Source organism: Myotis daubentonii, chromosome 18, assembly GCF_963259705.1.
Source record: "Myotis daubentonii chromosome 18, mMyoDau2.1, whole genome shotgun sequence".
Taxonomy (NCBI): Eukaryota; Metazoa; Chordata; class Mammalia; order Chiroptera; family Vespertilionidae; genus Myotis; species Myotis daubentonii.
The window spans coordinates 33,445,700-33,472,473 of NC_081857.1; the positions used below are offsets into that span (position 1 = coordinate 33,445,700).

The 26,774-nt window shown below is 56.9% G+C and overlaps 1 protein-coding gene and 2 non-coding genes across 6 annotated transcripts; 2 read left to right on the forward strand and 1 right to left on the reverse strand.

The window, feature by feature from the left end:
• Positions 1 to 582: 582 nt before the first annotated feature.
• On the forward strand, positions 583 to 26,446 carry PHGDH (phosphoglycerate dehydrogenase). Of its 4 annotated transcripts, none has more exons than XM_059674578.1 (12): positions 588 to 853; positions 7,489 to 7,640; positions 10,400 to 10,465; positions 13,872 to 13,926; positions 14,019 to 14,117; positions 20,374 to 20,506; positions 21,005 to 21,153; positions 22,446 to 22,598; positions 23,102 to 23,234; positions 24,395 to 24,525; positions 25,412 to 25,649; positions 26,041 to 26,446. In XM_059674578.1, exons 1-12 carry the CDS (start codon positions 716 to 718, stop codon positions 26,349 to 26,351), a joined length of 1,758 nt encoding a protein of 585 aa, XP_059530561.1. In that variant the 5' UTR covers positions 588 to 715; the 3' UTR covers positions 26,352 to 26,446. The 4 variants fall into 4 exon arrangements, with proteins under 4 accessions (XP_059530564.1, XP_059530561.1, XP_059530562.1 ...); XM_059674579.1 differs by having other exon boundaries at positions 591 to 853; positions 26,159 to 26,446; XM_059674580.1 differs by lacking the exons at positions 588 to 853; positions 7,489 to 7,640 and adding an exon at positions 9,166 to 9,600.
• LOC132221441 (small nucleolar RNA SNORA21) lies at positions 9,330 to 9,465 on the forward strand. Its single transcript, XR_009449990.1, has one exon. It is a non-coding gene; the product is annotated as a small nucleolar RNA SNORA21 (small nucleolar RNA).
• Positions 11,815 to 11,900, reverse strand: LOC132221427 (small nucleolar RNA SNORD62). The gene has a single exon (XR_009449979.1). It is a non-coding gene; the product is annotated as a small nucleolar RNA SNORD62 (small nucleolar RNA).
• Positions 26,447 to 26,774: the final 328 nt, after the last annotated feature.

Here is a 26,774-nt window from a genome sequence, read left to right on the forward strand (position 1 = left end):
AGAGAATCATAGATCCGCTGCCTCCTGCAAGACACCCACTGAGGATTGAGCCAGCAACCCCCCCTCCCCCCCGCCCCCCTTCTCGCCACACACACACACACACACACACACACACACACACAAGTGCCCTGATGGTGAATTGAACGGTGACCTTCCATCGGTCAGTGCTCACCACTGAGCCATGCAGCCCGGCAGGGGGCTATGTCTTTTTGATCTTCAGGCCCCGTCAGCATGGAGCACAGTGCCTTGCATATAATAGGTGTGTCTTCTACAAACGCCGAGCAGGAATTCATGAATGAGTCCTTAGGAGGAAAGCAGTGAAGATGAAACAGTGCTCTCCCGGCGAGAACGGATCTTCCTCAGTTTATTGCAGATATAAATCAGCTCAGTCAGCATAAATTGTGCTTCTACTAGCCCATGCTCACCAGGTGCAGGGAAGGGTTTTGGCTGAGATTGAGAAATTCAATCCCTGCGAATAATAAAGTGGGAGGGGAACTGAAGGCTCAGAACCTCGAGGAGGAGGCGGAGTCACCGAAGTTGGAGCATTTCTGTCCAATCAGAGGAGACGGTAGGCGCAGGAGGGGGAGACAAAGGGGGGAGCGGGAGATCGTGAATCCTGCCCAGTTACACAAGCCCGGCCTTCCGAACGGTAGCTTCTCGGCGCCGAGGTGTTTCCGTCCAGGGAGAGCGGTCGATCCCGAGGCCGGCTCCAGCAATGGCCTTCGCAAATCTGCAGAAAGTGCTCATCAGTGACAGCCTGGACCCTTGCTGCCGGAAGATCCTGCAAGATGGAGGGCTGCAGGTGGTGGAGAAGCAGAACCTGAGCAAAGAGGAGCTGATAGCCGAGCTGCAGGTAACGCGAGCGGGAGAAAGACAAGCGCTCGGTGGCATCCTCCTCGGAAACGGGCTGGCCGCGCCCGGGCCAGCGCGCCCCACCCCCACCCCACCCCCACCCCCCCGGTCCCGGGTATCGGTGGATCCTGGGGCCTCCAGATTCAAGGGTTGGGCGGAGGAGGGAGGAACACGCGGCGGTGAGCTGCAGGATGTAAACTTTCCGTGCAGTTTGCAACTGCGCGTATCGCGTTGGCTTGCCACCCGCGAGCAATGCGCTGTGCAGGCTCCGGCGGGATGCCAGCCCGGCCCCCAGCGCCTGGGCGCGCAGTGGCCCCGCCAGCCGGGCGCTGCGCCGGGGCCCCGGGGAGTGGGGTGGGGGGAGGCGGCCAAAGTGGCTTCCCTGCGCCGGGACCGGCGATCCTCCCCGAACTGAGCCCTGGTTCGCCCTGCCGACTCCTGCCTGCCTTGGGGGGGCTCTGGCCGAGCCCCAGCCTGTCTCGTGGCAGCTGCAGCGACGGTAGCAAACGCACCCGCCTTTCGTCTGACGCAAGACTGCTGGGAGTTTTCACCGCCCCTCGGCCTCCTGGGATCTCGGAGGAAACGGGGGCGGGCGGGGGGCGCCCGAGCTCCTGGGCCGCCCACGCGGCTGGGGTCCAAGCTCCGTCTCCGCACGTGGCCCGGGCGGATGGCCTCACTGTGGCCTCCTCGCTGGTCGGGAACGGCCGGACTGGACCAGAATCGATCCCAGGCGCCCCCAGGCAATTGATATTTCTTAGCAAATCGTTCTCAGGAACGTATCTCGGTTCGTTGGGAGATATAATGAGCACAATCGACTTCAGATCTTAATCTACCTTGGCGGTCAGGGTGCTGTGAGGGTTGGTGGCCGCGTCCAGTGGCTGTCATTTATTTTGTGAACTCTTCACTCCAGCTCCTGCACCCAGCACCCCGCTGTCTACCCCTCCCCCAACTCCCCCCCCCCCCCCCCCCCGCAGTGTAGCCTCCTACCAACCTCTACCTGCCTCGGCGCGGATCCACCCCCTCCATCCTTCGCTCCTCCCGGGGTCCTGCCATCAAAAGAGCAGGCAGCTGCTATGTTCACGGTGCCGCCACCGCGTGGTCCTCACAGCTGCCTGTGCGGTTGTATCTGCTGTCGCGTTTCTCCGTGGACCCTCCCCCATACGCGGCGTCCGGGCGTCCACCGTTCCCGGACTCAGAGAAGTTTCTGACCGCTCTGTGCCTTCAGGAAGCTTATAAGCTGATTAGGGAAAATGGCCAGACGGCGACCGAGGCGACTGACCAGAGGAGTGGTGAATGAGGGCGCCTAGCAGCCCAGCTCCCGCTGCAGAAGTGGGGAGCAGGGCTGATCGGCCTGGCCTAGGGGGTGGGGTGGGGTGCAAGGGCTCAGGACCGAATCCGAGGAGCAGGGTGGGTCCAGGTGGGAGGCAGGCGCCTCACACTCCCCACCTCCTCTTTTGTACGGATGGTGCCAATGACCTTGGCTCTGGGCAGTGGCCAGAAGGCAGTGGAGTGGCCTTCGGCCCAGCTCCAGACCCGCCAGGTCACTGGAATGGGGAGCGTGGCCCTTTCTCGGGGCTTTGTAGCTTTCTTATGGAAATCAGAGATCCTATACCCCGGGAGAGGGGAGGGGGCCCAGGGGAGGGGGCCGGGGGCCAGGGGCCAGGGAGGGGTAAGCGTGGTGGGGTGGGGAAGAACGGGAGGCCCCCCCCACCCCCCAGGCGTCGGGAAGCCAGCCAGGTGGGAGCTAGGCGTGTGGAGCTGAAATCTGGAGGCCCTTTTGAAGGCGCTGGGAACTGGCAGGGCAGGAGGGGTGTTTCTTGGCTAGACGGGCAGGCATCCTGGAGCTGCTGGGAGCGCCGGCCTTCCTGCCTGCTTCTGTGAAGCGTTCAGCTGGGAGTGCTGGGGAGTCCTCTTGGCAGCCGACTGCACGGTGCCCTCTCCTCTCCGCTCGGGGCGCTTTTATTCTGCGTGGAGGCATCTGAGTTAGGGTCCCTGCCTCCCCCGTTTCCATCTTTGCAGCGTGGAAGGAACTCCAGCCCATCGCCCATGCCAGGCCAGTCCTCCGTTCCCACTCCTTCGCATCCTGGGCAGGCACGGCGTGCCCTCGCGTACTCCCCCAGAACCGTCCTTTGCAGACTTGGAGCAAGTCACAGCTAGTCCAGTGCTGGGTGAGGACGTCGCTTTAATGGGTCATGATTAGCATTTGAAAAACACATGAAATAAGAACTTTGCAGATAGTAAGGCTAATACTGTGTCGTGAAATTTGTTTCAGTTATATGTGTAGTTGTGCGGTGTGTGTGGGATATGTGAGTTTAAAATCACAGCTCAATCATGTGTTTCTTAACTATGGGTCTTAGTAAAAAAAAATGTTTAGAAAACCGGCCTGGAATAACAAAGCATCTTTTTTTGGAACTCACAAAACTTAAGACTGTGTACCCTCCTCTCTCAGCAGGTGCCACTTCTTTTTTGTTGTTGTTTAAATATGTTTTTATTGATTTCAGAGAGGAAGGGAGAGGGAGAGAGAAATGGAAACATCAATGATGAGAGAATCATTGATCGACTGCCTCCTGCACGCCCCACACTGGGGATTGAGCCTGCAACCCACTCATATGCCCTGAGTGTGAATTGACTCTCTGCCTCCTGGTTCATAGGTGGACGGACGCTCGACCACAGAGCTACACTGGCCGGGCTGGTGTCACTTCTTAAATCTAACATGCAGGAACATTTAAATCTTACCATGGATCAGTGGCTTTTTAACGTTGACCATGACCCACAATCAGAAAGTCATTTTACATCACAACTCAGTATACACATCTACACATGTAGACACACACTAAAGTTGCATGAAATAGCACCTGTACCATATGTGATGCATTTACATATTTTCTTGCATCATTAAATAGCATTGCTGGTCAGAATCCATGAGCCCCCCAGGCTGGTAATACATATACCTTTTGCTCATAATTGTAAGAAAGATAAAGAAGGAATTCAATGTTTTGTCCCTTACATCTTCCTCCTGCCACTTACTGCATAGATCTTCCTTCCCCAGCAGTTTGAAACCTGCCTTTATTATTTTGTAAATCCCCACACATGGGTCTGTTTGTCTAGTGCAGCGATGGCGAACCTATGACACGCATGTCAGAGGTGACACTCGAACTCAACTTTTTGGTTGATTTTTCTTTGTTAAATGGCATTTAAATATATGAGATAAATATCAAAAATATAAGTCTTTGTTTTACTATGGTTGCAAATATCAAAAAATTTCTATATGTGACACGGCACCAGAGTTTAGTTAGGGTTTTTCAAAATGCTGACACACCGAGCTCAAAAGGTTCGCCATCACTGGTCTAGTGCCTATTTGGCTGTGTTGATTGACTTGGCAATTTCTGAACCTTTCTTTCTCCTCCCAACTTGTTCTCCCTTTTCAGAAAACTCTTCAGTGCTCACACAAGTAAACCTTAAGCCTCTTATCACACCCAAGAGAAGGGATTTCTGATGCTGGATTTTCAGTCATGTGACCCGATCAAATATTTGGGGAAGGAGAGCGGGGGTGGGGAGAATGGTGAGGGTAGGTTTCGTCACTGGATTCATTTATTCAGCGGCGTCTTTTATTGAGTATCAGCTATTAAAATGATCTTTGCTTTAGGAACGGGTGAGAAAAGCAAACTGCAGGTCAGAGAGAGGGCCTTTAAATGTGAAGCAGATGATAGAACGGGGGAGGTTCCGTGATGGAGTCCAGGGTTGTTGGCAAAGGTTTCATGGAAGGGAAGGTGTCTGCCTGGAAGAGCGGGTGGCGTGTGGCCAGGCAGGGGGATCCTTTTCCTTGGAGGCAAAGTGCAGTGGACTTGGATATGGGACAGACACAGTGTCCCCTTTCTGGCCAGGCATTGGCTGATGTTCAACTCGGGAGGTATTCAGAGTACCAGGTGATGGCCGGCAGCCCAGACAGGGTGGCTCCTGTCTGTTTCCTTAACCTTTCCATGCCTTGTACACGCCGAGGTCACACCATACACGTGCAGTGGTGAGTTCTGGTGTGTTGTTGCTGTGAGCTCCTTGGGTGGGGCTGTGACTTGTGTTGACAGGTGTAGCATAATTCCAGATATATATATATATGTACATATATACACACCAGGCACCCCGGAGATGGAAGGAAGAAATGGAAGAAATGAGGTGGGGATGAGGAGGAGGGGACGTGGGCAGCTTTCATTTTGGGGGGGTGGGGGGCTTCAGTTTCTCATCTGTGAAATGGGGTGAGACTCATGCTTCTTTGTAAATGCTTCTTTGAATGTCACATTTTGAGGTTTTATTTCAGAACCACAGATAATAAAGTCACAGATAAGTAAAAGGGCTTGGGGTGCCCATGAGGGGGTCTTGCATCAAACTCTCTGCCGTCAAGTGGAGAAAAGTCTCCTGAAACATCGGTGAAGCCTCCAGATCTAGAGACTCGGCTGCGTGTAAACTTGAACTCCCCGCCCCCGGCCGTGGAGGAACGTGGGGCTCTGCGCTCTCTCTGTGCACCGTGTCCTGACTTGTTCCTGGGCTCTGGGCTTGTGCGCAGTATGACGGTGGGGCCCTCGCCCTTGGAGCCAGGTGCCCACTGGCCTTTCTTTCTCCAGAATCGAGGTGGTGGGAAGGGAAGAAAGAACGTTCTCGCGGGATCCAGCCGAGAGCTCCGCTGAGGAAAATGCAGAGACCCTCACTTATGGGAGTCTGAGCAGATGCGGGAGGGGACCCGAGGGCCATCTGTTCTAACCCTCTCATCCAGACGGAGACCAGGGCTGGGCGACATGACCAACCCAGGCTGGGACCCAGCCTCCGGAAGGCTCCACGCTTGCTGCTTCCTCACCCACCGGGGCAGCCAGTGGGGGTGGGCCGGCTGCTTGTTCACCTGCTCTCCCACTTGGGGATGGTCATTGGGTGTTTGGGCAACAATATCCTTGTTGTGGGAAGATACCCCAGGGTCTGGATGAGCTATGAAGACCGCCTCGGGGTCTAGCTTTGCCGAGTGGCTATGCAGAGTGGCTAGGATGGCTCTAGAACAGCGGTTCTCAACCTGTGGGTCGCGACCCCTTTGGGGAGGTCGAACGACCCTTACACAGGGGTCGCCTAAGACCATCGGAAAACATATATAATTACATATTGTTTTTGTGATGAATCACGATGCTTTAATTATGTTCCATTTGTAACAATGAAATGGGGGGGGTCACCACAACATGAGGAACTGTATTAAAGGGTCGCGGCATTAGGAAGGTTGAGAACCACTGCTCTAGAAGGTCTCCGTTTTCACATATGTATGATTTTAGTCTAATGTTGCCTGGGTTTCTGAGCAATTTTGGACCCGTTTCATTGTTCTCTCCTTTCCCCTCTGATTTTAGGAGATGCTTTCCTTTCAGCGGTTTTGTCTTTCACTCAGTCACTTCATTTACTCATTCAGCCAACCACCGTTTATTTGTGGAGTGCCTTCCATGTGCCAGCCGAGGGGCTTCTCAGGGCCAGTGGAGGCAGTGATGTCCCTTTGTTATCAGACAGGGGGCCTTGACTTTGTGCAGGAAAAAATTCACCACACGAGCGCAGGTGGATGTCAGAGGACGTTTGTTAAAGCGGGGGCGGGGAAACAAGGAAAGGCTGGGGAAATGAGCCTAGCGGTCCGCGTTGGCTCCCCAAGAAGCCAGGGAAAAGGCAGCCAGCCACTGCCCATTGCTGCCCTGTTGCAGGCCTCGTGGGGTCCCTCAGAGTTTAGTTCCTGGGAGGGAGAGCGTGAGCTGGATCTTCCTTTTGTTTTTTAAATATATTTTTATTGATTTCAGAGAGGAAGAGAGAGGGAGAGAGAGATAGAAACATCAGTGATGAGAGAATATCATTGATCAGCTGCCTCCTGCACACCCCCTGCTGGGGATCGAGCCTGCAACCCAGGCATGTGCCCTTGACTGGAATCGAACCCGGGACCCTTCAGTCCGCAGGCCGATGCTCTATCTCCTGAGCTAAACCAGCTAAGGCTGGATCTTCCTTTTGAGGGTTTTTAAAGGCTGGGCATTTAGGTGAGGTCTTAGGGAAGGATCTCAATAGAATATTCAGCTTTATGCCCATGTACCAAAATGGGATTTATTCTCTTAATTTGTCTGTCCTTGGGTGTGGTTGGCAAATGGCACTAATTGGATTTCTGCTGTCTCCCTGAGTAGGGTGATTTAAGCTATGGACCCTCTGGCTCGGGGGGAGAAATGCACACCATTTACTTTTTTTAAGTGCCCTTGGTTTAGGGAAGGTGGGATTTACTAGATGGCTGAAAACGACAGGCCTCAGTTTCCCTGTTCCGCCTGTCCTGGCTTACGGGCCTGTCTCACCTGAGCAGGGCCAGCGACCGCACCAGGTGCTGCACCGGCCTGTCCCCCTGCCTCCTCTCACGCAGTTGAGGCTGAAGCTCAGATTCAGAGCTCCCCAGGGATGGAGCTTGGATTTGAACCCAGAGCTGACTGGGGGAGCCTCTTGGATGCGTAAACGGTGCCCCACGCCATTGCCTCCTTTTCCTTGAGGGCATCCAGTCAGCCGGCCCGTGGGAGCGCCCCCTGTGGGCAAGGAAGCTCTAGGAGGTCTTCCAGAACGTCTCCGTGGACCCAGATGTTTCTTCTTCTGCCTCAGGACTGCGAAGGCCTTATCGTGCGCTCGGCCACCAAGGTGACTGCGGATGTCATCAACGCCGCAGAGAAGCTCCAGGTGGTGGGCCGGGCCGGCACCGGCGTGGACAACGTGGATCTGGAGGCCGCCACGAGGAAGGGCATCCTGGTCATGAAGTGAGTCGTGGAGGCCGGGGGAGGCGGGGGCAGGCTGTGGGGCTGGACCTCGAGGAGGGAGGGAGGTGTCTGCCTTCGGGAAAGCCAGGTCGGAGGTAAGGACTTCCAGGAGGAGGCGTGGTCGAGGCTGAGCCCAGGCGGTGGTCAGTGCTCACAGCTCCGTGGGGGCCACGGTTTGCCGTTGAGCTTCTCTTTGTAAACTCCGTGCTTCACAAACCCACCCCCCTGGTGTGTGCTGGTCTGCAGCCCCGTGTGGGAGTCAGAAGGAAGTTAGTGAACGTATCTGTCCTCTCGGCTCTAGCTCTGCCCTTCCCCCTCCACTGTGCTGTCTGGAGCCAGTATTGTTAGCTCTGCTCTTATCTATAGGCAAATGCACCACCTCAGCGACCAGAGTGACTGCAGGCTTTGTCCTCCTCACTTCCCCGTACCCCTCTGCAGCCAGGACCTCCGTTTCCCTCTCACATCCCAGGGCCAATAGGAAAAGGGTCCCCACTGGAGCTGGTTTTGCAGAAACCCAGGCGAAAGGTCATGTAAGGTCATGTGGGCATGTTCCTGCAAGGGGACACTCAGCCCTGGCTCCCTCCTGGCATGTGGTGAGGCAAGACTGTCCTTGGTCCACTGCTCTGTCCCTTGGAGTCCTTTCCCTTTGGGAACCTCGTGTCCTCAAGTCCTTTCCCTCCACTCTCCCCTACAGGGTAGGGGTGAACTGACTGGTCATCTGACTAGGGTGGGCGATATCCAACAGTAGAAATGTTAGAGGTAACCCATCTGACAGGGTTGCCCTGTGCCCAGAAGCAACAGCCTCCGTCCCCAGCCCCTCTCCCAGCGTCCCCATCCAGCCTGTTCCCTGGGGGGCCAGGGAGCCAGGGTCTTGTGCAAACACAGGCTCTGAGAATCCTTTATTTTTCTTAAACAAGCTCAGCCAGTTTTATTAAAGAACAATTTTGCACGATTTACTTTTCACCTGTCTGCTCTGGCAGGCTGCTAACCATACTGGAATCACCTGTATCGCCTGCCAGTCTGCCTACTCCAGTATCTTCCACACGCGGGGCCCAGCTCGGTGTCATTGCCACCGCGGCGATGGGCCCAGCCTTGGCCGCACGGCCTCGTGCTCTATTTCAGACGCCTCCACTGGGCAGTTGGCGAGGGTGACCAGGTTCCACTGGCCTCGTGTGGTCGCTTCCAGAGGCTGCTGTACTTCCCACTTTTCATAGCAGAGGTTGGAGCCTGGAACTGGTCCAGTCCACCGACTTCCATCTTCTTTGCGGCCACTGTCGTTCTGCCTTCTGTGTGGGGCATCCCCCGACCAAGAGCAGCTGCCAAGATTTCTGAGGATCCTTTTATCTTGACCTTTTTAAAAACATAGAATCTCTTAACATTTTTTCTCCTTCTAACCTTCATTTCCAGAGATGCAAAGATCCAGTAGGGGAAGACGGAGGGTGAACATAGAGACCAGCCTGAATTTTGTACACGGGGTCTCTAATGTTCTTTGTTTAAAGAGCAAACAAAAAAGCCTTTGAGGGGAAAAAAAATGGTTTCATGGGTTGCCATCTCCCTTCTCCTTTCTGAAAGATGGGCACAGTCAGCACTGCTGTGAGGGTGAAGGTGTGAGGAAGCTTTCTCAGCTGAGGACTTGTTGAGGGGTAGGAGGAGAAGCCACCCGGGTGGAGATAAAAATGTCATTTTGTACCCCTTTTAAAAAGCACTCATTGGGCCTTTTGCTCATGACCCACTGAGCCGTCAAAAAAGGGCAAAGTAAAAACACTGCTTTGGGGTGAAGTGGCAGCAGTTGTGTTGTTTTGCTTCAATCAGTGGTGTGACAAAGTAAAAAAACACACAACTATCTATCATAATAAAAGTGTAATATGCAAATTGACCGAGCTACCGAACAGTAGAAGGACGTCCTGACGACCTTCTGGACAACCACGCTATGACACGCACTGGCGCCAGGCCAGCCAAGGCGGATGCGATTCGATTGGTCGGGGGTCCCGCCAATCACCCCATGATTGCCCCACAGAGGGAGGCCCAGGCCAGCCAAGCGATCACACCCCACGCCTGTTGCCCGCAGAGGGAGGCGACTGGTGATGGGGGATGGGGGGCAGCACCGCACAGATGGCAAGCAGTGGCAGCAGTGGGGGGGTGGGGCCAGCTGTGGGGGGTGGGGGGCAGGAGTCGGGGGAAAGCCCGGATAGGCCCTTATCACCGGCCAGGCCTAGGGACCCTGCCAGAGGGGTCCTAGATTGCGAGAGGGGGCAGGCTGGGCTGAGGGACACCCCTCCCTCCCCCATGCACGAATTTTGTACACGGGGTCTCTAATATATATATATATATATATCACTTTGTTACGAATAAAAGCCAAGCTGGGCACCTTGGTGGAGGCCAGTGGGCAATGGACTGACCTCTGCATCTGATGGATGTGTCACCCATCACAGGCACAGCCCCGGTCGGGTTGATGGCATGAGCCTCGGGATTTGTGCCTCCTCGGGCAGGTGGATTCAGAAATGGGAGGAATCGGACAAAGGGCTGAGCCAGGCCAGGGAGACGCTGCTCTCTCGGGAGAAGGGAGTTTGGGCAGAGAGGCCAGGTGTGTTTCTCTGCGGCAGGTCCCAGCCCTGGGATGTGAAGCCAGGGGCAGTGGCGTGGGACCAGCTCATGGAGCAGAGAGCGAGCACAGTGTGCCCTCAGGGCCTCCTGCTGGGACGGGAGTGAGCGCACCGGGCCTGGGCCCGCTGATGTCCCCTCTCTCCTTTGCTCCTTAGCACTCCCAACGGGAACAGTCTCAGTGCCGCGGAGCTCACCTGTGGGATGATCATGTGTCTGGCCAGGTAAGTCGCTGACTTCTCTCAACAGAGCCCAGCCCCCTGGCATATCAGTTAGGAGGATTCCGCAAGCAAAGGAACCCGCAGAAGCTTAGTGAGGACGCTGCAGCCTGGCGGCACGCAGGCTGCGAGGAACGTTCAGCACCCAGGCTCTGGCGGGCCAAGGTCAGGTTCCCGGTGCTGGCCCATGGGGAGGGGCAGTGACCAGGTTGCTGCTTGTCACGTAGGAGCAGGGTCCTGGGGAGAGTGACTGTGTGTGACCTTTCATTTCTCCTTCCTCACTTCCCACTCTCCCCATCCATTGTCTGTGCCCCTCCTGGCGGTCGATTTTCACACACTAACTCAGTGATGGTGAACCTATGACACGCGTGTCAGAGGTGACACTCGAACTCATTTTATCGGTTGATTTTTCTTTGTTAATTGGCATTTAAATATATAAAATAAATATCAAAAATACAAGTCTTTGTTTTGCTATGGTGGCAAATATCAAAAACTTTCTAGCCGTAGCCGGTTTGGCTCAGTGGATAGAGCATCGGCCTGTGGACTCGAGGGTCCCAGGTTCGATTCCGGTCAGGGACATGTACCTTGGTTGCGGGCACATCCTCACTAGGGAGTGTGCAGGAGGCAGCTGATCTATGTTTCTCTCTCATCGATGTTTCTAACTCTCTATCCCTCTCCCCTCCTCTCTGTAAAAAATCAATGGAATATATTTAAAAAAAAAAAAAAAAAAAAAAGGATGGCTCCTTTTAAAAAAAATTTTTATATGTGACACGGCACCAGAGTTAAGTGAGGGTTTTTCAAAATGCTGACACGCCGAGCTCAAAAGGTTCTCCGTCACTGCACTAGCTTCTAACCTCCACGCTCTGTGAGCGCTCTTCCTGCTGCCGGAGCACCCTTCCCCATCCGCGTGTCTACGTAACTCTTCTTGTTCTTCAAGATTAAGCTCCAGTGTTAATGCATCCAAGAAGCTGTTTCCGGCTTCGGTGGCAGGGCTGGCCTCTCTGTCACTGTCCTCACAGGTCTGTGTTGCAATAAAATAAGATAAAAAGCTGCCCTGAGATCCCCGTGCTTACCCGTGGGTTCATAACACAAGGGAACTCAAATGCTCAAATCTCTTGCTCTTTTAACCCAGAATTCTGGGCCGGGGGGCCCCTGGAGTAGGGGGGCAGGCTAGGAACAGTGGATATGACACATGATGCCTGTGAGCCCTACTGTGCTGGTGGTGAAACGATTGCGCTGAGCAGACAACCCCAGCATTTCTGTGGTCCGGGAAGGGCATGGAGCCAGGGACAGGGCAGGAAGCGGCTCGAGGCCCCTTGGCAGAGCCTGGGATCCTTTTTTCCCTTCTTCCTTGGTCTCTCAGTCACTTTCCTCTGCGTGTCCCTGGTCCTGAGTCCACAGGGGAGGGTCAGAAGGGTCCACTGGCATTGCATCCCTGAGACCTGGGACCCTTACGCCAGCAGCCAGACAGCAGGACTCCTTGCTTCTCTACGCGGGCCTGAGCCCTGCCAGGCCCCAGAAGTCACTCTTTCCCTCCCTCCAGAGCCGTTCTCCCTCCTGCTGGGGAGGACCTCCAGGGGCTCAGCGTTGCTCTAACTCTTCTCCGAGATCTCTCCCTGAGACCCCAGGGACCCACTGACAGTCACTGGCCAGTGAAGAGGAGAGGAGGTTGGAGAGAGGAACAGGCACCACTTCCCCAGCAGCAGGAACCCAGCCCGGACGGGGCCGCCGCGGAGTGGGGTGGGCAGAGACAGGAGGCGAGGGAGCTGAGAAGAGGCGGGGAGGGGAGTGAGGGTTGGGGGCTCCGTCTCACCAAGTGCTGAGACCGAGAGCACTTTCCCTTACTGCTTTCCTGAACGAGGCGCGATGGTGTGATGGGCCGGAGCAGGGAGATGGAGCTTTTCCCCTGAAGCGAGTTCCTTAAGGTTGGCTGAGTTTACCCACAAGTCCCCGGGGCTCCCAGTGGAGAACAGCCTTACCAGCAGGTGGAAGTCCATAATGGGCAGACAGGAAAGGACTTTTTTTATATAAGAAGTCAGTGAAGTAGAAACACAGGAACAATATTTCGGAATCTCTTTTTGTGCACCCACCCACCCACAGACCATTGCACGTCTCCTGACCAGCAGGAAAGCCCGCATTTCACTCTTAGGAGGCTGCCTGGTGGGAGGCCTTCCTGGGTTCGAATCCGTTCAGCTGCTCCCAGGTGGGCAGAGCTGGGTGGGGTGTTTAACCCCCAGAGCCCCACACTGTGCATTTGTGAGCATTCACTGAGCGAATCGGGGTCTAAACATTTCCTATAAGAGTGTCTAAAACAGAAGATACGCCTTAAACATTCTAACATTGTTTCTTGTCTCTTACTTTTTTGCTACCAGAGAAGCCTGGATGGCCTTGTCCCACAGGACATCTGCCCCTGTGACCTCTCACTTTGCCCTAGCTTCCTTGGTCTCCTCCAGAAAACACAAGGAGATTAGACTTCCATGTTGGCCAATAGGAGCAGAGAGGCTGCGTGGGGTGTCGCGTGCGTGTGTGCCCACCTGAGGTGGTGGGACAGGAGGTGGAGAAGTTAGACGTGTGTGGACTGTGGCACCCACCCACCCAAATCTAGCCTGAGACCCTTGGGGCTTAAACTCCCAAGGACGAAAAAATAATCAGCTGTCCCCTGATATAGTGGAAGATGTTGTAGGTTGTGGCCCTGGGTGGAATAGGAAAATGAAAATTCTTGAATTTCTGGAGCTTTTAATGCCATCAGAGCCTCTCTTATTCCTGCAAACGGCATTTCTTATTCCTGCAAACCCTGGAGGACTGACTTGCGTTTTAGCGCCCAGAGTCACTCTGATATCCCTGGGGGCTGACGCGGAATCAGAACCTCTTCCCAGACTCCCAGCTGGAGACAGAAGTTAGGACTCCAAGTCATTCTCCACCCCCCACCCCCCCGCCTTTTTTAATGAGTTTGTTCGCTTCCTTATTGTTTTGTTTTTTCGTTGTTTGTTTTGTTCATCCTCATCTGAGGATATTTTTCCGTTGATTTTTAGAGAGAGTAGAAGGGAGGGAGAGAGACAGAGAGAGAAACATTGATGTGAGAAAGACACATCGACTGGTTGCCTCCCGACTGTTTCCCCCACCAGGGCCTGCAACCCAGGTGCATGCCCTTGGTCGGAATCAAACCTGGGACCCTTCAGTCCGAGGGCCAACACTCTATCCACTGAGCCAAACTGGCCAGGTCCCAAGTCAAGTCTTGCAGAGGGTTCCCCTCTGCTGCACAGCCTCGACCCTCCTGTTTCTGAGCCTGAGCCCCCAGACCCAGGCCGAGCTCGGTTCGCGCCAGGTGGGGGTGGCTTGCAGGCATCCTGGCGCGCCTCCTTGAGCTGGCGGGGTCTGCGTGGGCCGGCTCAGCCTGTGTCTGTCCTTGCAGGCAGATTCCCCAGGCGACGGCTTCGATGAAGAATGGCAAATGGGACCGAAAGAAGGTGAGCGGCCGGCCTTGCCTCCCCGCACCTGGCTCAGTGCCTGAAGCTCACACCTGGTGCTGACTTCGGCTTCTTTGCCTGTTTGGTTGCAGTTCATGGGCACCGAGTTGAATGGGAAGACCCTGGGAATTCTTGGCCTGGGGAGGATCGGGAGAGAGGTGGCCGTCCGGATGCAGTCCTTCGGGATGAAGGTAAGGGGTCTGTAGGAAGTTGGGAAGAGGCAGCTTTGTGTGCGAGAAGCTGAAGGCCCTGTCCTAGGAGGGTCTGATCCCCCCACCCCTCCCTTTTAGAGCCCCTGGCTTAACCAGGCGGTACAGCCAGCGAGGGAGGGAGCATTACCTGCTGGTGTGCACTTTTGAACTCAGAACCTGGGGCTGCTCGGTGGAGGTCCTTCAGCCCTGGGGTGGGTAACAGTCCTGAGTCCCAGCGGAGAGGGGTCCCGTTTCCTGCCGACCTGCCCTCCCCTGCTGTGAGGCCTCGTTTGCTGTGTCTGTCGCCTATGCTGATTCAGGAAACATGAGCAAACTTACACCCTTACAACAGAGCAATTGTCCATCCATCTTCTAGCTCAGGGGTCCTCAAACTTTTTAAACAGGGGGCCAGTTCACTGTCCGTCAGACCGCTGGAGGGCCGGACTAGAGTTTTTTAAAAAAAAAAACTATGAACAAATTCCTATGCACACTGCACATCTTATTTTGAAGTAAAAAAACAAAACGGGAACAAATACAATATTTGTATTTACATGTGGCCCGCGGGCCGTAGTTTGAGGACCCCTGTTCTAGCTCCTCTCCAGGGTTCAGTAGAAACTGAATGGTGCTTGTCTGTAAGCTGATAGGATCCTAGAGCTGATGGTGGCTGGAGACCCCACACCTTTCTCCGAAATCCTGCCTGCCCCCTGCCTGCCCCCAGGGCCCCGCCTTATCTTATGCTGGGAGGCTTCCGGTTGAGGGCAGGCTATCATCAAAAGCAGAACCACACCTGGGGACGTTGCATAGGGGGAGGCCACTCAGACCAGAGAGGGCGCCCAGATAGGCCAGAGTGACAGGCACCTGGGAGGGCTGGGGCCGCCTCCCTGCGTACAGTGGCTGTGAGGGGGTGGTGGGTTCACATTGCAGCCAGGGAGGCTTCAGTTAAACATTAAGGGAAAAGGCTTTGAAAATCAGATCATTTCAGGTCTTGAAAAATTTACATGGCCCTGTTCCAGAAGTCTCCATTTCTCCCTGGCGCCCTCCCCCTCTGTCTGTCCCTCCCACTTTCATAGAGCTATAGGGAACTTACTGATGAACCCTTAGTTTATATTGGCCTCCAGAGTTTGTTAATTTTTGCTGAGGGCTCACAGCGAATGGATGATAGATAAGAACCCAGGTGGGCATCCCATTCTACCACCTTGAGCATCTGCCTCTGCCTCCTGCCTCCTGCCTCTACCCCCTGTACCCCCCCCCCCCATCATATTTAAGTCATCCAGACATCTTCCCGAACCCTAGCACGGGGAAAGGCAGGAACATTTTTCTAGATCTCCACGAGCGGTGAGTGTGGCCTGGCAGGATCCATTGACCATGAGCACCAACCAACCCCACGTCCTTCTGGGTAAGGGAGCCGAACTGCCATCAGCCACGGAGAGCACTTTCTCCTCCTGCCTCTTGAGGGATCAAGGTTTAGCTCAGAGGGATTTCCAGTCACCTAACAGGGACAGGGGTCAGGTAAGCTCAGAGCACACGCGGCCATACAGGTAAAGGCTGGTTTCGTTGATGGTGCAGTAACTTCGGAGCAGGGTCCAGGCCCCACGGCCCTTCTGCTCCTTTCACTCCCGTCCACGGAGCCATAGCACATCGGATTCTTCCAACTCAGGGACATGTGTTGTCAAGGACTTGAGACTTTGGCAGTGACTTAACTCAGACAAAAAGCCTCACCTCATTTCCTGAATAATGGATGCGATCAGCCAGCCTGTCAGGTCTCTGGCGACACTCGGCTACTCCACTCCTGCGGGAGCTGCTTCTGGGGGACCCAGGGGGATGCAGGACCTTGAGTGGCCGCAGGGGAAGTGACTGACACCCCGCAGACATGTGTCTAGAACCTGCTCATCAATGTTAATCTGTGTTTCCGGGCCCAGCCTGCATGATACACCCAGATGTGCTACACCCAGCATGGCGTTGAAGGGGTGGGTGTCTCTGGAGGGTCACTCTGGGCTGTCTTGCTTCTGAGACATGCTGCTTGTAACCCCTGAAACATGTCCATTGTAGTCCAGTGGCGACCACTTCCTTGAACCAGGTCCTTTGGCCAGGCTTCTGCCCAATGTGTGTCTGTTTTTGCAAGGATGTAATCCTTGAGGGATGCCCCCAGGAAAAAGCCAACGGGCTCAGGTTCCTTGATGGTCAGGGAGAGGAGGTTGATCTCCTCCAGGGACTCCATCTTCCCTTCCGTGACCAGGCGGCCCAGCTTGATGACGGGACCCACTCGTTGTCCTTGGCTTTGCCTCGACCTCCGAGACCTTGGCCCCAGTCTTTGGAAACCGACATGAGACTGGGAGATCCTGGAAGCCCCTCGATGTCACCCACCCGGGCCATCGACATCCCTGTGCCGTCCTGGGAAGTGATGTAACTTGGGAGAACATTGTCACTGAAGACATAGAGTGGACCAAGAGGCACAGGGGACACTCTGGGACGTCTGGTTGGGCTGGCCCGGTCGGAACTGCAAAGCATGGACAGGTTATTGGTTATCATCCCTTTCTCTCCCTGGCGCCTGGGCTAACCTGTGTCCTAATCTGTCACCCAGGCTGGTCTCACTCAGGAGGCTGTTAATGAATGGCTAGCAGCTGGCCCCTTCCGGGGTATGGTGATCTAAGAGCTGACCCCTTGATATCACAAGGGATAGGCTGTCTTGCGCTCAGAGGCTGGGGATGGAAGGTCCCCTTTCCTTTCTTTGTGACTATCTGGTCACTCGGGGTAAGGGGGTCCTTCACCTCCGATGGGAGCTTAGCCGGGTGTCTTCCCAGGACCACCTGGGGTGCGTGTGTTGTGGTTGGGGAGGGAGGTTGTGGTTGTTGCCCACCTATACTGACACTCGCACAGGCACAGGTCTAGAAGGAGCCTGAGCAGCCACCATAGAGCTGCTGTTGACTTGCTCTGAGCCGCGTGGCACAGATGCGGGTTTCCGGGTAATTCTCGAAGCTGGCAGCCTGCTGAGGGTCTGAATCATTTGGGTCTCCCCATAGCATTTCCTGCTTGAAGCTTTTTCCCAGGAGTGTTGCTAAATCACAGGTGATCACTTCGGAGACTCAATGCGTGCACGCTGGCATGCCCTCTGGTCTGGAATGTGTGAAAGACCTGCGTGGGCCAGGAGCTGAGCCTTGCTCTTTCTTATCAAGGTTTTCTGTGAGGAGCAGACCAGCATCTCACAAGTTTCTCGGTGGCTGGTGTGAATGAGTTTGACTTATAGCCCAGAGGGATGGACATTGGACTGGAGGCACCAGTTGCCACTGATGCTTTCTGGTCTGGCTCACGTGCACTGAGGTCGGCTGTGTCGGATGCTGTGCTCCCTGGCCCTGCGGAGTCAATATTATTATCCCAGTTGCAGATAAGGAAACTGAGGCCCGGGAAGGTTATGTGATACACTCAAGAAAACAGGGCCAGTGAGTGGTGGAGTCCGGCTCAGACTCTGGGTCTCCTGACTGCTAATCTGTGTTCTTTGCCCTGTACCACCCCGGCTGTCTCCACTCCTGACCCCTGTCGGTTAAACAGGCCCTTCCCTGAGTTCTTTCTAGATCAAAAGCTCTCTTATCTCGGTCTGTAGTTGGAATTCCTATGGCCCCAAGAGCAGTGATTTTCAAATTCTTCCCAGAGCTTCAGGCTCTGGAAAGGGGCCCGAGGGACAGTGGAAGGGGGGGGGTGGGGGGGGTGGGGGGGGAGGTGGCATTGGGCCCTCACCTCTGTAGCTTTGAATTGATTTGGTTTTATATTGTGTTTAAGATTTCTTTGTGTGTGGGGGAGAGTGTCAAGGCTAAGCCAAGTGGCTACAGATTCGAGTGGGCGTGGCTGGAGGGTGGGCATGGCTGTCAGACTCCATCATTGCAGCCTCCATCTAGGGAACCGGGCCTTGCCTAGCTCTCCTGCGCCCTCTGCTGAGCCAGGGGGCCCGGAGCAGGCGGGACCAGCCTCCCAAGGCTGCGTCTGTGGCACCCGCTAGAGGTCGCCTTGGAGTTGCCCTTGGAAAGGGAGGTTCCTTTGTTACCCCGACATCAGGAGTCTGTCTTGGGGCTGGGATTGAGGTGGGGAGTCCTTTATGCCTCTCCCCAAGGCTCCTTCTAGCAATAGACTTCAGATAGTGTTTTTCCGAAATTGCCCCAACGTGTGCACATTGGACATCTGACCTTTTCCAGGGACCTACTGACCTTTTCAGGACCCCACTGAGGCATTGGTCCTCTGCTGGCTGATGTCACCCTTCTAGCCCCCACCCCCTACATGGTCTCCTGGTGCAAGGACCCCAGGTCTTAGCTCAGCACCTTTCTGCCCCGGATGACTCCAGTTACAAAAACAAAACAAAAAACAAGAACGAGTATTCTTTCAAATTCTTGAGTTTTCTTTCAAATTCTTTCCAGGAGGATGAGTGAGATACTATCTCTGAAAGAAAGCCGAGTCAGGGCCTGGGGGTGCAGGAGATGGTATCCCCTGGCCCCGCCCACTTCCCTTTGGCCCCAGGCAGGGGCACGTGGCCAGCTTGCCCCTTTTCTTGACTTCTGAGAGCCCAGGGTCCTAGAGTTGTGTGAACCCGCTTGTCAGGCTTGGCCTGTGACCTCTCCTCTCCCCACTCCACATGCCAAAGTGCATCTGAGTTAGAGATGAAGGGGCCATTGTTCCGCAGGCAGCAGGACAAAGCAGACTTGTGAGAAGACTTGTGAGAATCAGCCCAGAATCCTCCCTCCTCCCCCTGGGCATTTTATTCTCCCCACGAGAGAAAAATAGATTTTCTCTGAGGGCCGGGCCATGTGGGCCTGGGTGCCACCAGCTGTCGATCCCATAAGGCACCGCGAGGCCGCCTCCTTCCCCAAAGCCTCCACCGTGGTTGGGGTGGGGCCGCGTGGCTCTCCTTCCTCCACACGGTGATGAAAAGTGGGGTCCAAACGCTGCACCTCATCCATAACCACTTTCCGTTGCTTCTCCAGGAGCGCTGGGCTTGGTACAGCCATCTTCTTTGCCATTTTATTTTCTAAAATAACTATGTTTCTGTCATTTGCTTTGCACCTGGTTGCAGGTGCCTCCCAGCTGCTCAGCTGGCTTGTAACCTTGCTCAGGGATGGGTGTCTGGCAGCCCAGCTGTTTCTGATGGAGGAGAGATGCTTGCCTCTCGCTCTCCCCTGATTTCTCGGGTGGTCCTGCTCTCTATTGACTGGTCAGTGTCAGGGTGGGGGGTGGTTAGTTAGTCATCACAGCTGGTCCTGGCATCGCCCGCCCACCTGGTTTTGCTGCTTTTCTAAGCCAGGAGCTGAAATACACCTGAAGCCTCGATGTTATCTCCAGGGAGGTGACCGACTATAAATGGCTGCAAGTTGCTCAGCCAGTTTGCTTGGCGGACTGTCTCAGCTTCCCTCTCCACCTGCCCTGGCTTACTGGCCTGTCTCATTCCCTTCACTGATATGCGATGACCTTTGGCCAATGTGATGCGGTTAGTGCAGCGGACACCCCAAGTTCCCTGCCTGCCCCCGTCTCCCAGTAGTCAACCTTCTTCCTTCTCAGCAGCCTCAGGGGGGGTCCACCTCCTCCCCAGACCCAGGTTCTTTCTGGGCCCTCCCCCACGTGGTGCCCTGATGTCTCACTTTCCTCCTCTGTTGTCATTGCTCTCCACCCCCGGCAGCCCTGCCTTGTTGAAAGCATCTGTCACTAGTCATTTCTACCCCCTGGGACTAGTCACATGGTCTGCCTTCCAAGACCAGGTGCATCTTAAACCCCTAAGAGTAACTCCAGGAGAGGGGACCATCCCTTCCCCGTAGTTGTCAGCACGGGTACTTCACCCCCTTCCCCGATGACGGGTCCTGGTCTCTAACCCTGCACCGCCGCCCCTCCCTCCCTTCTCCCGCGCTCGCTCTGCTCAGCAGCCAGTGGCCTGCTGTTGTCTGGCCCTGTGGTCCTCCCTTCCTGGTTGTGCCCCACACTGATCCCCGAGTGACCGTCCTCCCTCCCCGGGGCTCCCTGCTTCCCAAGGGCTTCCATGCTCCACGGTGCCCGTCCACACGAGCTGCTCCTACATTTATGGTTCAGAGCGTGCACGCAGACACACATGCCTTTCAGCTCTGGTCCTGGCCCTTCCTGGTGTGTAAGCCCCTACCACTCAGCGCACTGGTGTCTGCAGAAGGCTTAGCATAGCTTGGTGTGTGTAAATGTTCCCTGGTGGCCATTGTTCATAATACAAATACAAATACTAATACTAAACACACACACACTCTCTCATGACCAGACTGTAGGGTACGACCCCATCATCTCACCAGAGGTCTCGGCCTCCTTCGGCGTTCAGCAGCTGGCCCTGGAGGAGATCTGGCCCCTCTGTGACTTCATCACTGTGCACACCCCTCTCCTGCCCTCCACGACAGGTGGGTGTGTCCCTACCTGGGGGTGGCCACAGAAGCCACAGACCAGATAAGGGTGGGCCCCGTGTAGGGCTTCCACAGACACTGCGTGTGTGTTTGTGTGTGTGTGTGTGTGTGTGTGTGTGTGTGTGTGTGTGTGTGTGTGATCAGCTCCACTAGCACCAGCATGGGATGCTTTGTGAGCTGTCCTGCATTAGAGGGGAGGGGTGAGCCTGCAGGGAGTTTTGGGGTTTTGGGGGTGAGCTGGGGCAACATGTATGACCAGTGCCCCTGGACAGTGTGCCTGGGCCACTGCAGGCATATCTCAGGGACTTCTAGGAGGTTTCTAAACTGAGTCTGGCCCAGCGCATCAGAGGGGAGAGGGGAGACCAGAGAGTGTTGTCCTGCAGGAAGGAGGCCTGTGGGGAGGAGCTGGGCGGGGAAGGGGGTCCGAGCTGTAGCCAAGCCCTGGGGACCCTGTCACCATTGTGGCATCGTCCTCCCTTCCCTCCCTCCCTCCAGGCCTGCTGAACGACAGCACCTTCGCCCTGTGCAAGAAGGGCGTGCGCGTGGTGAACTGCGCCCGCGGAGGGATCGTGGACGAGGGCGCCCTGCTCCGGGCCCTGCAGTCGGGGCAGTGCGCGGGCGCAGCGCTGGACGTGTTCACGGAGGTGAGTGCTCGCGTGGGCGGGAGGGGAGGCAAGTGGCGGGGCTGGGGTGGCGGGGGCGGGCAGGAGGCCCTCAGGTCCCATCTCTCTGTCCTGGTAAAGGGGAGAAATGGTCCCGTGTTGTGTGGTTTGAGGAGGCCTCCCTGCGCGGAGGCAGCCACGCGGGCTCCTGCAAAACCCGAGCGTTAGGTCGGACCGTTCCTGGCCTGGGCCGCGTTACAGCCGCAGAGAAGGCAGCAGCAGCACATGGTTCTGCAGCCCGGGCCTGGGGCAGGGAGAGAGGCTTCATGCATTGGTGCTGGTCTGATGAAGCGAATCCCGCCAAGTCCGCCCGGTGCCCCTGGCTCTCCCTGCCCTTCCTCTCTCCCGGGAGGGAAGCCCGAGGACGAAGGTTAGAAGCTCCTGGGTCCCCGGGGTGGGCTGCTCTCCTAGGTCTCCCTCCCCGACATCCTGACCCCCCCGCTGCCCACGCGCCAGACCCAGCTGAGAAGGGTGCATTTCCCCTTGAATCCCGTCGCCGCCTAAACACAGGAGTCACGGGGAGAGCGCAGGGGCCTTGGCCGAGGCGGGGGGCGGGTGCTGGGCATGTATGAACTGTGGCCTTGGCCAGTCCCCGCCCTCCCAGAGCCCCCATAGCACTCGCTGTCCACTCCCTGCCCAGGGTGCACGGTGCACTGGGTCTGTTTCTGGTGACCTTTCTGGACTAGATGGTAAGGTCTCTGAGGGTTGCCGTCCCCCAGCACAGCGCTGTCCACTGGCCCTGGGTCTCCTCAGAGCACTGACTGCCACAGCCTGGGGCCGGGGTGATGTGGGAGCCCACAGAGCCCTGGGGACAGTGCCCAGCAGAGAAGAGCCTATGCCCCGTTCCCAAGGGCACTGCTCAGCGAGCAGAAGAGGTGGCGGGACCCTGGAGTGTGGGGAGGAGGTGCTCAGGCGGCCACCCTCAGTGTCTGCAAACAGCATGACAGTGAGCGCAGGGGGCGGGGCGTTCAGGGAAGAGCAGCAACCACAGGAGGTACCAGAGCTGAGAGCCTCTTGCATTACGGGTGTGTAATCTCCATCACCATGGTATGAGGTAGGCAGTGCTCACCCATTTCTCAGGGAGGGAAACTGAGGCTCGGGAAGATGGAGATTTGCCCAGAGGCACATTTGAATGTGGTCCACAGCTCTGTCCACCAATTCGCTGCGGTGGGACATCCACGAGGAAGCCAGTCACTGAATCCAGTGACCACGCTGATGAAATAAGAGTAGGAGGTGCCTTCCCTCCTGCAACTTCCCTGTCCCCCTCTGGGCAGGAGCCGCCGCGGGACCGCGCCTTGGTGGACCACGAGAACGTCATCAGCTGCCCCCACCTGGGCGCAAGCACCAAGGAGGCCCAGAGCCGCTGCGGGGAGGAGATCGCTGTCCAGTTCGTGGACATGGTGAAGGGGAGAGCCCTCGCCGGGGTCGTAAGTATCCCCGGTGGGGTGGGGCCCGGAGGTTAGAGGGAGGAGCAGGAGTCTTGGCGATGGGAATGGGGACAGCGGGGACAGCGTGGTGTGTTGGCCAGATTCTGCTCTGGGAGCCGAGATAAGATTCCACTTGAGTTGGCCTCCAGGGTTTAGGGGGGTGGGGGTGGGGACGGTGGCAGGAGCTGGCCTGCCCCTCGCCTGGATGCCCAGGCCTGGCAGCAGGGAGCCCAGCTCCGCCCTGACGTGTAGCCTTGTGCGGAGATTGAGGTTCTCCCCAGGGCCCAGCGTCTGGGAAAGGCTCCTTTGTTCTCTGCAGGCTGCGGATGCAGGGGTGAGGCTGGGCTGAGGGCTGGACTCCCGTGGGGCGGGGCGATGGAGAAAGCCCCTGAGAGTGAGGGTCCCTCTTAGTGGCACACGTCCTTGGCCTGCCACAGGCTCCCAGCCACCCAGCTGTTGGACTCTGCTCCCACCTCTTCCTAACCTCAGCCCCCTCCCTGCAGGTGAATGCCCAGGCCCTTACCAGCGCCTTCTCTCCGCACACCAAACCTTGGCTCGGTCTGGCCGAAGCTCTGGGGACTCTGATGCGAGCCTGGGCGGGGTCCCCCAAAGGGACCATCCAGGTGGTAACGCAGGGTGAGCGGGGGACACTGCAGAGGGAAGGGGAAGCGGGGTGTGGACCCTGCACCCCACTAGGGGTGTCTGCTGCAGGTCAGACAGGGACTCGGAGGTGACCCTCGTCTTGGGACCCCATGTTCCACGTTCTGAGTATTGGCTCACTTGCTACTGAGTGGAGACAGAAGAGGAGGGACAAAAAGTCATTGGGAAATGTGCTTAATCTTCACAGTCACGTTTGCACGTTATTTTAAAGATGTGCGTGTTTGTGCGGTAGCTTAAGGAAGTGCGTGTTTGGGGTGCAAGAGAAACCTCCACAGGAGACAGAGTTTCCCATGAGAGGCGGTAGGATTGGCGGCCGGAGTCCTGGTTAAGTGACATGGAGTTTGATTCTGGTTTTGACCCTGTCACTTACCTGCTGGGTGGCATTCCGGTCTCTGAGCCATGTTCTTCATGTGTGACGTGTGAGTCAGGATGGGTGTGCCAGACGCGGTGTGGGGACAGTCTGTGCTCTGACAGCCTAAGATGGGCCCTGGGACTAGCTGGTGGCCTTGGGGCATTTGCTCAGCCATGATGAGGGAACAGAACAGCGCCCTCTGTCCACCCCTCGGTGACTGTGCAGGCTCCAGCTGGCTGCAGAGGTGCTGAGAGACCGGAGGCTCTAGCACAGCCGAGAGTCCCTCCCCATTGACTGTTGACTCTTGGGGAGAGGTTGGGGGTGGGGCAGGTAGACCCTGAGCGTTGTCCGTCCTGGGCAAGGCCCGAGCCAGGGGATCCCCACTGGCTTGGGTGCCCAGGCCACAAGGCAGGGGGAACTGGTTACCCCTTTCTTCTCCTTGCTGAGGCCAGCAAGGGAGTGAGTGCCAGAATGACAGGCAGGCCAGGGCGGCCGGGCCATGGCAGGTGTGGATTTGGGCTGAGTTTTGGAGATGACTTCTTTCGACTGGATGAGAGTGCCCTCGGGGTCCAGACCTGGACAGGGCCAGGCTGGGCCAGCCTCTGGGCAGGTCTGCTGACCCACCGTGTGTCGGCTCCCCGGGGGAAGCAGGACTGCCCAGGCAGGCTGGAATCGGGGTCCCCAGGGTGTGAGGAGCCGTGACCCAAAGTGGGTGCTGGGGTCTCCTGCCCCCCCTGTGTTGCTCCACAAACTGACCTGATGGTGGCTTCTTTTCGGTCCCCAGGCCTGTCCCTGAAGAACGCCGGGAACTGCCTGAGCCCCGCAGTCATCGTCGGCCTCCTCAGAGACGCTTCCAACCACGCGGACGTGAACCTGGTGAACGCCAAGCTGCTGGTGAAGGAGGCCGGCCTCAATGTGGGTGCCCGCCCGCCCTCCCCTCCTCACCCCGTGGGCACAGCCCTTCTCCCCCTGCGTGTTCAGAGCACGCCCCAGCCCTGCTCAGTGAGTGGGAGCCCTGGGGGCGGTCCTGCCACGGACGGTCTGCCTGTGAGAGGTGGCGCAGGTGACGTCTGCATGTGCAAAACGGGGCTTCCGCCTGCCTCCGGGCGTTGCTGTGCGGGAAAGTGCTGTGTGTGTGCACGTCGGTGCCAGCACCCCCATTTCTCAGCCGGGAACACTGAGGAGCCAGTTTGCGTCTGGCTGGGGGGCTGGGGGACTGGGAAGCAGCCTCGTGTGCTCAGCCTCTGGCTCCAGCCAGGGCTGCATTCTCCATCGAGCCCGGTTCCTTGCTGAGCTTGCACACGCCTTGGGAGCTGGCAACACATCCTCTTCGCCTCTGCTGCCCTCGTGGCTTTTCTTTGGCGTCTTTCCCTCTGGTTCCCTTTGTAGATCAAAGCTTGTGATTCTTAGCCAGTGGGAGCTGGCAGCAGCCATGGGAAGCAGGGCTCCCACAGCCCCCCTCCTGCCCCCTCTGCACACCTACATCCCAATGAGGCCTCTGGTTCTGTGCAGGAAGCAGTGAGCAAGAGGGGCCAGGCTGGGTCAGCCCGCAGGCAGACCTGCTCACCCAGGTCCTCACAGACCCGCCTCCCTTCCTCCCTCATTCCCACCCCCCTCCAAGCTGTTACCTGTACCAGGCAGATCTGTCCTTCCCTGTGGGGGCCACTGATTCCTCCCCCCGCTCTGAATGGCTGACCCAGTGGGCCAGGCTGAAGCCCTACCAATCGGCCATGGGGCTGAGGGAGAGGGTGGGCATGATGCCGCCAGGAGGCGTAACCGCGCCCCTGCCTTCTCTCTGCAGGTAACCTCCTCCCATAACCCCGCTGTGCCAGGAGAGCAAGGATGCGGAGAAGGCCTCCTGAGCGTGGCCCTGGCAGGTGCCCCCTACGAGGCTGTGGGCTTTGTCCAGGGCACCACACCTGTGCTGCAGGCACTCAACGGAGCTGCCTTCAGACCAGAAGTGCCTCTCCGCAGAGGTCTGCCCCTGCTCCTGTTCCGGGCTCAGCCCTCCAACCCTGCCATGCTGCCTACCATGATTGGTGAGGAGGGGCCTGTGGGACGGGCTGGTGTCCTGAGGCGGAGGTTGGTTGCGGGAGGGGTTGTCCTGTCTTTGGTTGATCTCTTCCCTCCCTCCCCCATCTTCCCTCTGAGATTTGACAGTCTGTGCCACCTTGAGCTGCCCAGTCCCCTGGCGCCTGGGCTGCGGGGAGTTTTGGAGCACTTCCTGGCAGAGAGTGAGTGAGTTCTCGACAGGGCCAATTTCCCCATCCCTGCCAGCTGCGCTGAAGAACGGGCCTGCTTTGTTCTCTCGCTGTTGTTCTGATGAAGCTGGCAGCCAGCCAGTCAGGCAATTGCTCTAGCTCAGTGGCTCACTCCCTGCCTCGCGCGATGCTCTCTGGAATAAAGCTGAGCGAGTGTTCCCCCTCTCAGCTCTCCGATCCAGATGCCATCAACCTCCATTGCAGCAGCCATCACAGCAGCCCAAGACTCCCGCCCCTCGCGTCTCCTTTCCCATACTCCGGGCCAACCAAGGGTTTCTTCTTCCCAGGGCTCCTGGCGGAGGCAGGCGTGCAGCTGCTGTCCTACCAGACCTCGGTGGTGTCCGACGGGGAGACCTGGCACGTCATGGGCATCTCCTCCCTGCTGCCCAGCCTGGACGCCTGGAAGCAGCATGTGACGGAGGCCTTTCAGTTCCATTTCTGACCTTGGGGCTCACCGGGACCAGCCTTGGGGGCTTTTGATCCACACTGAGAGGTCACATTCCCGGGGCTGACACCACTTATGTGGTCTGACCCCTGTAATAACCACCTAATAAACAGCGCCCCACCCCCACCCCCACCCCCAATCTCCTGGTGTCTTTGTGTTGTCATTACCCACAAGTGCCACTAGAGGGTGCCCACGGGCAGCCATGGGGGTGGCTCTGGCTGCAGGAGGCTAGGGCGCAGGGAGGGGGACCTGGATGGGCAAACTGCATGCCTGGGTGTGGACACTCCTGTCTCAGGTTATTCAGAGGCTTTTTTACAGGAACAAAGCTGGGCATTTCAGATCCCCTCCATCTGGAACTAGACATGCATATTAATAAATATATGCAGCGTTATGTGCCTGGCCCTGGGCTAGGTGACTTGCCTAGGAGGAGCAGTCAAACCCAGACTTCTCCCACCAAG